The sequence below is a fragment of the Giraffa tippelskirchi genome, chromosome 3, assembly GCF_054371585.1.
Source record: "Giraffa tippelskirchi isolate mGirTip1 chromosome 3, T2T-mGirTip1v1.2.pri, whole genome shotgun sequence".
Classification (NCBI taxonomy): domain Eukaryota; kingdom Metazoa; phylum Chordata; class Mammalia; order Artiodactyla; family Giraffidae; genus Giraffa; species Giraffa tippelskirchi.
The window spans coordinates 18,545,611-18,559,260 of NC_137277.1; the positions used below are offsets into that span (position 1 = coordinate 18,545,611).

General features: G+C 36.4%; 1 protein-coding gene across 11 annotated transcripts in view; it reads left to right on the top strand.

The window, feature by feature from the left end:
- Window positions 1-13,650, top strand: part of GPATCH8 (G-patch domain containing 8) — a 91,424-nt gene that overhangs the window by 63,943 nt on the left and 13,831 nt on the right. For all 11 annotated transcript variants that reach the window (XM_081577166.1, XM_081577167.1, XM_081577170.1 and 8 more), the window contains one exon: window positions 5,173-5,316. In XM_081577166.1, the coding sequence (XP_081433292.1) occupies window positions 5,173-5,316 (144 nt within the window). The remainder of the gene's footprint in view (window positions 1-5,172; window positions 5,317-13,650) is intronic.

A 13,650-nucleotide genomic window follows, 5' to 3' on the forward strand; every position in this document is an offset into this window, starting at 1 on the left:
GTTTAAAAAATTTTTTTAAAAAGAATTGAGATTATGAGTAAGGGCACGAGACTTAAGGGGAAGATTTAATAGCATTTTACACAAAGTTGAATTTTGAATTGTAACACATCTGAAGAATGTAGCAAAAAGTGGAGAGAGGGAGGGCAAGAAAAAGAGAAATGGAAAATACATGAAAAAAATTGAGTTATATGATAAAGAATGTAAAACTGATGTGTTTAGATAGAGTTCCAGAATGAAAGAAAAATGGCAGAGGCAGTGTTCAAACAAGAGATCCCAGAATTTGATGAAAGACACAACTCACATATTTGAGAAGCTTAATGAATCTCTCAAGCAAGATAAAAAGGAAGTGTACACATAGACACATCCTGGTAAAACTGTACAATATCAAACAAAAGACAGTCTTTGAAGAACTGTTATAGTAACAAGGAAATCCGAATACAGTGTCAGTTCTGTTATTGATGCAATCTAATGGAATGTTGAATATGCTCAGAACAAACAATCATCAACCTATAATTGTACACCCAGCAAAAATATCTTTAAGAATAAAGATTAAGAATAAATTTTCAGATTAAAAAAAATCCATTTGCCAGCAAAAGACTCATCTAAAAGAAATTTCAAAGAAAGTACTTAGGAAAGAAGGAATGTGGTTCCCATTGAAAGAGTTGAGATACAATAAGGAATCTCTTGTAATCAATATGCTTTTGCAGCCACCATTGCTAGAAGAAGATGGATTCCACTTGGCACTTCTCTGTACTGCTCACTTTTAAATCAAAGTCTCATGCAAATGCATTTCACAGGAAGAGATGGTAGATCATATGTCTGCACCTTAGTTTTAAGGAAAATTGGGCAAGTGAGCTTTCTGACTTCTGTCTGGGAAACCAGCACTGATAAGGAAGAATATCCACAAATTGCTTTTAGCCAGACAACATGAAGTAGTCCGGGATGCTTAGAGAAAACTAGTGAGAAGGACTGAATAGGGAAAAAAATCATAATGTGCCACATATTCATTTTTCAATCTTATAACTAGTGTGTCCAAACTAGTTCAATACTGGTCTTCCACAAAATACAGCAACATTTTCTTGCTTACTAATTAAGTAGCTCAACTTGAGAAGTGGTGGAGAGATGTTAGATGATAGAGATGCTTTGAAAGTGTTCAAAAGATACTAAACTGAATAAAAAACCGATTGTATAACCTTTGCAATGAGATTTATCTTTAGGTCTGTTAACTAGAAGGAACTGCTCTTAAGAGTAATGGCACCTACTCTGCTATAAAAGGCTAGCAAAGCAATCATGTATCATTCCTTTCCCCTTCTCACTCTCTGTGTTACCTTATAGCAAATGAATTAACTCGCTTGCTTTGAGATGTCTCTTGATCTCTTTTTAAGTGGAACTGCTGAGTCAAATCGGACCACTTCTTTGGGCCAGTCCCACAGTTTTGAGCCAAAACCTCATTAAGACTAATGTAAAACCAGCATATCTATGTTCGCTTTTCAAACTTAACAGTGCCACTTATTTGGAGAATAATCTTGTTATGTTGAAGTCCATAGCTGGCCACAAACTCAAGTAAAATTTTCTACTATAAAGTCTAAAAACTTGAACATTAATAGTTATTCCAACTTCTTTTGGTTAGTAATTTGCCAGGCATATCTTTTTCTATCCTTTAACTTTCAAAGTCCTCATATTATAGGGATATCTCTTGTAATCAACATGTAGTTAAATTTTTCTGACAGTTTTATTTTAGTGCATTTACATTTCTTGTGATTACTTGTAAGTCTGTTTCTTACATCTTTTTACTTTCTATATTCCTAATTTTTCTGTTTTGTTGGCCTGTATTACCTTTATAAAATTGAAGTTTTCTTAATCTTCCCCCCTTTAGTATTCCTCAGTTCAGTTCAGTCGCTCAGTCATGCCCAACTCTTTTCGACCTCATGGACTGCAGCACGCCAGGCCTCCCTGTCCATCACCAACTCCCAGAGCTTGCTCAAACTCATGTCCATCAAGTCAGTGATGCCATCCAACCATCTCATCCTCTGTCGTCCCCTCCCGCCTTCAATCTTTCCCAGCATCAGGATCTTTTCCAGTGAGTCAGTTCTTTGCATCAGGTGGCCAAAGTATTGGAGTTTCAGCTTCAGCATCAGTCCTTCCAATGAATATTCAGGACTGATTTCCTTTTGGATGGACTGGTTGGATCTCCTTGCAGTCCCAGGGACTCTCAAGAATCTTCTCCAACACCACAGCTCAAAAGCATCAATTCTTCGGTGCTCAGCTTTCTTTATAGTCCAGCTCTCAACATTCATACATGACTACTGGAAAAACCATAGCTTTGACTAGACAGACCTTTGTTGGCAAAGTAATGTCTGTGCTTTTTAATATACTGTCTAGGTTGGTCATAGCTTTTCTTCCAAGGAGCAAGTGTCTTTTAATTTCATGGCTGCAGTCATCATCTGCAGTGATTTTGAGCCCAAGAAAATAAAATCTGTCACTGTTTCCATTGTCTCCCCATCTGTTTGCCACGAAGTGATGGGACCGGATGCCATAATCTTACTTTTCTGAATGTTGAGTTTTAAGCCAACTTTTTCACTCTCCTCTTTCACTTTCATCAAGAGGCTCTTGAGTTCTTCTTCACTTTCTGCCATAAGGGCGGTGTCATCTGCGTATCTGAGGTTATTGATATTTCTCCCGGAATCTTGATCCCAGCTTGTGCTTCATCCAGCCCAGCATTTCTCATGATGTACTCTGCATACAAGTTAAATAAGCAGGATGACAATATACAGCCTTGAGGTACTCCTTTCCTGATTTGGGATCAGTCTGTTCCATGTCCAGTTCTAATTGTTGCTTACTGACCTGCATTCAGATTTCTCAAAAGGCAAGTCAGGTGGTCTGGTATTCCCATCTCTTTAAGAATTTTCCACAGTTTGTTGTGATCCACACAGTCAAAGGTTTTGGCATAGTCAATAAAGCAGAAGTAGATGTTTTTCTGGAACTCTCTTGCTTTTTCGATGATCCAGTGGATGTTGGCAGTTTGATCTCTGGTTCCTCTGCCTTTTCTAAAACCAGCTTGAACATCTGGAAGTTCATGGTTCACGTACTGTTGAAGCCTGGCTTGGAGAATTTTGAGCATTACTTTGTTAGTGTGTGCTGCTGCTGCTCCTGAGTCACTTCAGTCGTGTGTGTGAGATGAGTGCGATTGTGCGGTAGTTTGAACATTCTTTGGCATTGCCTTTCTCTGGGATTAGGATGAAAACTGACCTTTTCCAGTCCTGTGGCCACTGCTGAGTTTTCCAAATTTTCTGGCATATTGAGTACAGCACTTCCACAGCATCATATTTGTATTTGTTGCTGCTGCTGCTAAGTCGCTTCAGTCGTGTCCGACTCTGTGCGACCCCATAGACGGCAGCCCACCAGGCTCTGCCGTCCCTGCGATTCTCCAGGCAAGAATACTGGAGTGGGTTGCCGTTTCCTTCTCCAGTGCATGAAAGGGAAAAGTGAAAGTGAAGTCGCTCAGTCGTCCGACTCTTAGCGACCCCATGGACTGTAGCCTACCAGGCTCCTCCGTCCATGGGATTTTCCAGGCAAGCGTACTGGAGTGGGGTGCCATTGCCTTCTCCGATTTGTATTTGTTACAGTCTACTAAATCAATGTCATGACCCACTAGTGGGTCACAATCTATGATTTCAAAAATTCTGCTTTAGGAAGGTCCTTTTTAATGAATCTGTTGGTAAATTCTCTTTCTATCTAGAAATGCCTTTATTTCATCATTTCTAAAAAAATTTTCTTTTGGTATGCAATTGAAAATGTTTTCTCTCACACTGAAGGATACTATTTTCTATCTTTTTTTTATTGCTTTTGAATCTGCTATCAGTCTGATTATGGGTGATCCTTAATTTTTTTCTGGGTAGTTTTATGATTTCATTGTCTTTGATCCCATAACTTACAGTTTCACTAGCATGTATTAGGTGCTTATTTTTTATTTAACCTGTGTGGTTTACCTTGTGCTTTGTGTACCTGTGAAATCCTGCCTTTTATCACTTCTGAAAAATTTTCAGCGATTATATCAGTTGAGATATAATTCACCTACCATGAAACTCATCTTTTTAAATTGTATACAGTTCAGTGGTTTTTAGTATATTCCACAAGGTCATGCAGCTATTGCTGCAATCTAATTCCAGAACATTTTCACCACCCCTGCTATATCTATTTTGAGCTGTTTCTTGACTGTCTTTTAACCCATCCCCTACATAGTTAATGCATTTAAAAATTTTTTACAGTTAGGTTTTTCAGTTGTAAAAATCTCATTTGGTTCTTTCTGCAATTTGCATAGTTTTTTTGTTTTGTTTTTTATAATAGTGTTTTATGTTTGCTCATATTTATAATTCCATTTTATATTTTAAACATTTTATAGTTTATAATAGAATTAGTTCTTGGAGGCTTAAATCTATTGCTTATTTTTTGTGATTCTTGCTTGTGATAGATTTATTTCCTTTTATGTGTGTAATAATCTTTGATTATAACTCCTGTTTTGCTGATCCTAATCTAGGGAAAAATTTGGTTCCAGAATTGAGGATGCTTTCTGAGAACATTTTTTATCCCTTCTGCCAAGACCCAGAGATGCTGAAATTTCCAGCCCACTTCCAGGTTCTTTTCCTTGTTAGTGTGGCTTCTCAGGTTTAGCTGCACCACCTTGCTCAAACCTCAAGCACCATTGTCACCCATATGGTCCTAAGGCAAGCCCTTGCCCATCACAACTCTAATTTCAGTTTCAGGTCATAGCTGATTTTTAAATTTTGTTTTTTTTTTTTCTTGTTTGATTGCCCCTCTTGGGATTTACTTTTCTTTGTATGGTTCCTGCAATACAGTGAAAATTGTGTTTTATATCTGGTTGGTTGAGGGTCTTTTAGCCAGGGGTAGGCGTAGGGGATGCCACAGTATCTAGTCCACCAGACTGTCAGAAGCAAACGTGAAATTAAATTCTTTCGACTTTTGTTTATTTGAAGACAGCTCTTAGTATGACCACACACTAATTACCCCTCCAAATTGCTACTTGTGTTCTATCTGACTTTAACTGGTACCATTAAATGTTATGAAAAGCCCTTTTTCTCTCTTCCAATAAGACTACTTTTTTGTAACATTCACCAAGTTCATTTTTTTTGTTTTATTTTGTGGTTCCTGTAGGATTATGTTGACAAAGAGAAGGCCATTGCCAAAGCGTTGGAAGACCTTAGAGCCAACTTTTACTGTGAACTCTGTGATAAGCAGTATCAGAAACACCAGGAATTTGACAACCATATCAACTCCTATGATCATGCACACAAGCAGGTGAGGAATAGTTAATTTCTAAAAAAGAAAAAGATACTTTATTTGTTGTTATAAATGTTAAACTTTATGAGTATACTCCCCAAAACTTCTTGACTATGGTTTCTTGTATCTGCCTGTCTTTATCTGAGGTCGTCTGACTGACTTGATTTATTTTCAGTGACAGAAGTCCTGACATAGGCCTCATCCTTCTAAGATTGTAGAGTGAAGAATTGTGAGCTTCGTGCATAAAATTTTTAGCTTTGAATGGTTTCTAAATTTGTATTTAGTTTGATAATTCAGCTAAGGATCCTCTGGGAGCTTTGTTTCCCTTTCTCCCTGTTCCTGAACTTGTTAAACTTTGAACAGTTATCTCAGGCTTTGGTCATTTCAACTTCTGTTATCTAAGAATTCATGCTGTGTTGGGTATTTTCTATCAGTAAGTCATTTTGTTACTTGGTATACCTTGGAAGATAGATAAATCTTGGGAAGGGAAATAAAGTTAGATGCTATTTTAACTTTAATAAAAAATTCTGATGCTGCATGTTGAAGAGCTTGCTGAAAAACAAATTACACCTTCTTTATGGCCTTTTTTCTTTCTTCTCTTCATTGATTTAGAAAAGTAAATTATTCCTAACTAGTTACTAGCATAAAGAAGGTGGCAGTAATTCCCTTGGGTATTTTAGAAGGAGGAAATGAGTCTTTAAACCTGTAGGACATTCTGACTTATTAAAGAATTTTGAGACATTTGATCGTGGTGACTTTAGCAGAACTTGCCAGGTCTTTGGGGGCGCATTGTATTTGTATTTGATAAATTTGTAAGATTTATGAGCATTGCTGAAATATTCTTATAAGCTGGACATGTTGAACCGTTTTTCTAATCTTTGCTTCATCTTCCAACCAACCATTTCAGTGCATGTAAAAGGCAAGCTTTAACCAAGTTTTCTTTTACTAGCATAGGAATAGTTTATAAGCTGGTTGTGGTCTTCACTTTTTTGCAGCAATCTTTTCCATAGTTAACCACACCTAACCAGTTTAAGATTTAAGAATCTTCCATTAATAGAGTTGTATTGAAGACAACTTTTCAACTTTATATACAACTTTGGACATTGTTTTAATATATTGTCAGCTCTGCTTGATTTGGGGAAGAGAAATCTAGAGAGCATATATATGGACAAGATATATTAGCAATTACCTTACTATTTCAAAGAATCATATGTCAAGAGAGACAAATGCAACAGTGACTGTTGCATCCAATTTATTGCATCCAATAATTTTTTTCAGCTTTTTGGTGTGTGTAAGTCAAATTTGGGAGTTTTTTTGTTTTTGTTTTGTTTTCTGGAATTAACAAAGACATTTAGCATCTAAATATATGTCTACCATTTTGGGCTCATGAGAATTTCTTTAGAAAATTTCTTTAAGAATTGTATTTGATTAATTAAAAGAATAGTTACATGTATATGTGTAACTAAATCATTTTGCTGTATACTTAAAACTAACACATTACAAATTAACTATACTCCAATATAAAATAGATTTTTTTTTTAAAAAATTAAGACTCCAGAAGAAACTTTAGACACCAAAAGAACATTAAGAAAGGGTACATTTCTAGTTGATAAGAAGTTTCTTGACTTCCCTTTCTTAGAAAACAATGAATGAAGAAGTGTGATTCAAATTTGAATCATGTGTTGACTTGGTTTATAACAGGAAAAAAACTCTGTCAGAGCAAAACAGATTGGCAAATTAAATCTGAGAAAACTACAAAACTAATAAAATTCACATCGACAACAATTAATGTGATGGATGATGATTTTTAGTGATGGTGCTCTCAGTTTGAGAGTAGTAAAATTATTATAGCTCTGGTTCATTTGAATTTCACATATTTATTCTCCTGTGCACCTTGTGTGGACTCAGTTCTCTCACCACTTTTGTCTTCTGTAGTGATTCTTCACCTGGGGAGATTTTGTCTCCCAGGGGACACTTGGCAATGTCTGGAGACATCTTTGATTATCACAACTAGAGAGATGGTACTAATGGCACCTAGTGAGTAGAGACTAAGGATGCTGCTAAACATCCTACAATTCACAGAAAAGCTCCTTGCAATTAAGAATTACCTGGCCTAGAATATTGATCAGTAGTGCTGAGGTTGAGAAACTCTGTTTTCTTACAACTATTGAAAAACTTTCAAGTACCCATGATACTGTGTGGCCTTTGTTTGGTACGGACCAGTTTCTTATCATTTTAAGCCCCCAGTTAGGTTGTAAACATTTATACTGTTCTCATCTAAATGATCTCAGATATTCATGTATTACTCTGTTTTAGAGTATCATCAAAATGAAAATAAAAAATTAAGGATTTCTTATATTGAATTACCTTATCCATTAATATAGAATATATCTGTGATTCCTGGTCTGGCAAAAAAAATCTTTAGCTGGTATGATTAATGAATGCATGTAAGTTGATTTCTTCATCTTGATCAAAAGCCCATCTTAGGTATTAAACAAAGAACAGATGCAGTATAAGTTTGTTATTATAGGTCTACTTTTTCCTGCCTTTAGAATTTCTAAGGGGACTTTAATTGACCTTGGTACAAAACAGCTAAATAACTCCTAAGAGGAGGAGATAGGTCCTATTTTTCATTCCTCTTTAATGGACATGAACTTACCATGCAAGTGGACCTACCATTTTCCAAATTTATGCTCTAAAATCATAAAGACACCCTGTCTTGTCTTCCAGGCAGGCACACAGGATTATTATGAATCTGAGATAATAGGTAAGTACATTCAACCCTATATTAGTAATCCCTAGTTTGCATCTTCTATCAAAGTTTCACCATTAAAACTTTCCAGAGAAATAATCTGTTATGTTAGTGGTAAACTTCCTAGTATAGGTAGGATCCTGAACATGCCCTTATCTTTATTAAGCACAAATAATCGCTTAGTGATAAAGAACCTGCCTGCCAGTGCAGGAGACATAAGAGACACGGGTTTGATCCTTGGGTTGGGAAGATCCCCTGGAGAATAATGGCTATCCACTCCAGTATTTTTGCCTGGAGAATCTCATGAACAGAGGAGCCTTGTGGGCTACAGTCCATAGGGTTGGGAAGAGTTGGAGACGACTAAAGCAATTTAGCGTGCACACACACAATCTCTCAAAAAGGATCTATTTGGTCACCTTCATTTGTGATGATTTTTTTTAATCCTCCCCACCTCCTTGGTGCTTTGTACATCTCACTATTCACTATTCACTAGTTTTTCTCAGTTTTCTAAGATATCTTGTGAAGAGCGTCATTAATACGCAAGTATTAAGACCAAGCCTGATTTTCAGAGATGAAAATCCTAATTAGACATTTTGGCTGTTTTTAGCTGTTTAACACCTTTAATAGTGATAATTTTGTACATTTTGAGATCTCCAAGGGTAAGCCTTCCATTTCTCAAGAGGTAATCCAATCTGTGATTCATTTTTATATAAGTTAGTTTCATATGCCTGAGTGTTCAGTAAACGTTAGTATTCACCTTCTACCTTTGTTGGCTTAGTTATAAAAGTTAAAGTTGACTGTGAAGCAAAACATTTTTCCATCCCTACTTCTGTGCCTTTTTATTTTCCATAGCTTTTAAAAACACATATCTGCTAATGGATATACAGTGGAAACTATTTTCTTTAGCCTTGCAAGATTTAAATTCCAAACTCCAAAGAATAGTCTCTTTTCCCAGAGGTAAATTTGTAGCAGCACAGTGGTCGGTGCATTATTTTAACACTGATGTGTTTTAGTTTTGCTTTCTTAGTGCCTTGTTACTCATTCAGGATTCTTCCAATCTTACTCTTTTATTTGTGCCACTAAGGGGCCCTCCTCACTAGCTTCCAGTACATAAACTAGAGATCACAGATTCCCCCAGATGCATGCACAATTGACCCTTGAACAACATGGGGTTAGGGGTGCCAACCCTCTGTGCAGTCGAAAATCTGTGTATGATTTGTTGTTGACCCTTCATACCTGAGAGTTCTCTCCCTATTGATGGTTCCATATCTGTGGATTCAACCAACCCCAGATCTGTAGTACTGTAGTAATTATTATTGTACTGTAGTATTTACTATTGAAGAAAATCCTGTCATAAAGTACTATAGTATTTACTATTGAAAAGAATCCACATATCAGTGGATCTGCATGATTCAAACCCATGTTATTCAAGGGTCAACTGTGTTTTGTTTGGTATTTGTGGTGGTAGGTTTTTCTCCTTTAATTTCAGTTGATTCCCAACTTTTTAAAATGAGATGTTATATAATTCAGGTTTTGACTTATCTTGAAAAATTGAAGCTTTTGAGAACATTGGGCCTACATAATCAACATAACAGTTGGCTAAAGCTGAAAGCTTACCTTCTCTTTAGAAACGCATGTGCTCCTTCTCTGATTATATATGGTTTCTGCTTCATCTTCTCTCTTACACCAACCTGTGTGCCAAATCCCTCTAAACATTTGAGTTTGTGACCCAGGCCTATACCTTTCCCTCATCTCCACACAAGCTTCCATAGGTTGTAGTTGATGCTAGGGAAGTAGCACATTGAAAAGATGCCTGCTTGTTCCTGCTTAGTTAGTATTGGTACAACTTCTTGCGGTTTCAAAACCATGTGGTAGTATGACCCAGTTATCAAAATCTGGTACTGTAAAGCAGCCTTGAGAAATTCCTTTAACTTGTTCAAAGAATCAGTATCTCCATCAGAGGAAAGAAGGCTTTCAGCCTGCCTCTTCTTCCTGCTAAAATAGCTTCAGTATGAAAAGAAATACCATGGTCTGTTTTAGTTGTAAAAATAATGGTTTCCTGAACTTTGTAAATGACTGAACTAAATTACTAAACCATTTAAGCCTGTAACAGGTATTAGTGACTTCTCTATTCTGAACTGTACAGAGTAGAATCTGTAACTACTACATTATTTAAATTAACTGTGTCTAAACTGTTGACTTTCTGACAGCATTGCTTGCTCTTAGTTAACTAGCACCTGGTAATGTGTACCAAAAAACAGAAATGTTAAAAGAGTTTTCCTCATCTCTCAAAAATAAAATAGGCTCTGAATTGAAGTATTTTCTGAGAAATTGTTTGGTGATGGAAGGAATGATCATTTTTGGACTTCACATGGGCTTCATTCAAGTTTAGTGTACTCTCCACTTGAAATTTCACTACTTACTGGTCCAGTTTTTGCCAAGATACATTCAGTCCTCTATGCTTGGCACTTATTGCATCAGGACAGTAAGCACACCAAAGCCAGTTGAACCTCTGGCAAGACACTGCAGATTTGATGAAATGTAACTGTATTCCTTTTTCAGTGCAACTTATGATATTCAGTGCAGGGGTCATGGTGGATGGGACACAGAAGAGTATCAATAAAAACAAAACTAAAAAGGCAAGGTGAGAAAAGATAATTCTTGGACTAAAGTAAAAAGAAAAAGGTCATTCTAAGTGAAACCACTAAGATTAGCTACCATGAAGATATTTCATAGCTGCTGTATATTTGAAGTGTTTATAGAAAATTATAAATTAGAAAAGTCATAAATTGATTATTGTAAAAATGTGGAAAAGGTTAGGAAAATCATAAAGTATTTATGAATGCCAAAGCTTTATAGATATTGACTTAAAGAGCACAGTTCACTTCTGAAGAGATTTTTCTCTGAGAAGCAGAAGCAGATGTGATGAGAGGAATGTATCTCAGAACTTAAGCATATTGTAGTTGTATTTTAATAACCTACAGCAGACAGGTGAAAATTTTAGGTTCAGTTGTGTTTTGTACTGCTGTGGATGCCATTTTCTTTGGGACTGTTTTAGTTAATAAAAGAATGACTTCATTTGGCCAGTCTCCCAAAAATTGAGCATGATTTGAGCTTTTTCACCTGTTAAATCGTACCCACCACCTCTGCTTTTGTTGAAAATAGACTCCTTCTTAAACCCTGCTATCACAGCATAGTTAATCTTGAAAAACTTTGTGTCTGTTCAGGGAAGCTGTCTGCTTTGGTGATCACGGGTAACCCTAAGCAGACCTTTTCGGAGCTAAGGTTGCTGGTAAACCTTGTATTCTAATACTGTTAGTATGTATTTCTAACTCTGTTCTTCCTTTTGGCACTCAGTTCCAAAGTGAATAGAAGTGATTCTGCCTTATTTACGTTCTGTAGCTTGCAACTGGTTTTCTGCTCCTGTACACATACATTCATCACAGTGGTGCACCGTGGGAGATTCTGGCATATGAGGCTTCTATGTTCTGTTGTAGTCTGAAAAGTTAAAGCAACTTTAGGAATGATAAGTTTGTAAACGATATTACTGAAAAAAGAACTCTGAACTAGGATGTTGCTGTTTCATTTACTTTGGGCCTAAGCAGCTCTTCTGAATTATGCTCCTGCAGATTTTACATGGAGGGTAAATCTTTGTTTTCAGATATATCTCGAGGATTACATAGATATTCTTAAAACTTGTTATCTGCAAAACCATAATGGTATACCATTTCACACCTACTCAGGTTGCCAAAATGAGAGATACAGTAAGTGCTAGAGAAGATATGGAGAAATTAGAACTTTCCTACACTGCTAGAGGGGTTATAAGATGGTGCAGCCCCTGTGGAAACCAGTTGATAGTTCCTCAGAATGTTAAATATAAAGCTACCATATGACCGATATATACTCAAGAGAAATAAAAATATGTCCACAAGAAAACTTGTACAGGTTTGTTTACAGCAACAGTACTCATCATGACCAAAAAGTGGAAACAACTGAAATATCCGTTAAGTGATGGATATATAAGATGTGGCACAGCCATGCAATGAAATGTTATTCAGCAATAAAATGGAATGACTTACTGATAAATACAGCATGCATGAATCTTGAAAATATGCCAAGTGGAAGAAGCCAGTCACAGAAAACCCTTATACTGTATGATTTTGTTTATATGAGAGGTTTAGAATAAGCAAATCTATGGAGAATATAGTTCAGGTTTCCACATACTGGGTAGAAAGGGACAATGAGGAATGAACGCTAATGGTTGGGTTTTCCTTTGGGGATAATGGAAGTATTCTAAAATTAGTGCTACTGGTTGCACAACTCTGAAAATGTGCTAATAAATGCACTAAATTTTACACTTTAAATGGATGAATTTTATGATATATGAAATACATATTAATAGAATTAAGTTTTAAAGCTTCATTATCAAAGTTAACTTCTGGTAGTGATGATGGTGACTTCATGTACATAGATGTGTGTGCGTATGTTTAGGTATGGGTGTGTGGAAAATACCTTAAAGTATACACATGATGCTATTAATACCATACTTTAAAGGCTTTTGCTGAATTTCAGAACATAAATATAATGCAATGATTTTATGACAGATTAATTTGACATTCACCAAATGATATTAAGTTACAGTGTTTCAGAGTAATTGTGCACAAATTAAGTATTGCCATAAATGACTAATTAGAATTACAGTTACTTAGCCAAAAAAAATGTATACTTGTCTCTTTCCCCTCTGATTTTTTTCAGTATCTGTAATCAGCATTCGTTTTAGTTTTCTGTTATAAAACATTTGGGTTTCTATGTTACTGAATAAAACTCATTTTCATCACTTACTGATATGCACGTGCTAAAAGAAGAATTTACACCTACTGCCCAGTAACTTGGATTTCCTTAACCTTTCAACTCGAATCTCTTTTCCCTGAGTGGTTTACTGCTGAGGCTCTCTGTGTTCTCTGCTGGTCTTTTCCCTGCCTCACTGCACGGTGATTTCCTGGACCGGCTCATCCAGAGGCATCACACACACTGAATCTTGAATTGGCTAAGTAACTGCAGCATGCCTGCTCCAATTTGGGAGAGGAGAGACGTTCCTCATTAATGTTCTGTCATTGGAGAGAGGCTAGGAACAGTGAGGAGAAGAGCCATGGATTTAGGGGTATGTGGGATCGTTGACATAATGGAAAGGGAGTAGTTGAAGCTTAAAGGCTGGATGATGTTTGGGCAAAAAAACAGATTGAGTTACAAACAACCACTGCTTCTTTGCTCACTATTTTCCATCTCTGTTCGTGAACCAACAAATAACGTATGAAAGTATGTGTTTATATTCCCTTTCCCAGCAGCTGATTTTAAAACTGAAACCAGGTTGATAAATGTTTATTGAGCATGTCTTCTGTACCATAGATAAGGTGTGTGTTGGAGGGTTAGTTATGAAGGAAGACTAAGAGCAGTCTGTCTTCTTGGAGAGAGGGATTGCTATCTGGTGAGAGAAAGAAATCACAGATAATCTTCCGACCCCAAAGAAATGGAATTCGGTTTCTCTTTAGAATTGCATGTATATTGGAACATAGGATGTTTAGTGGCAATAGAAAATACTC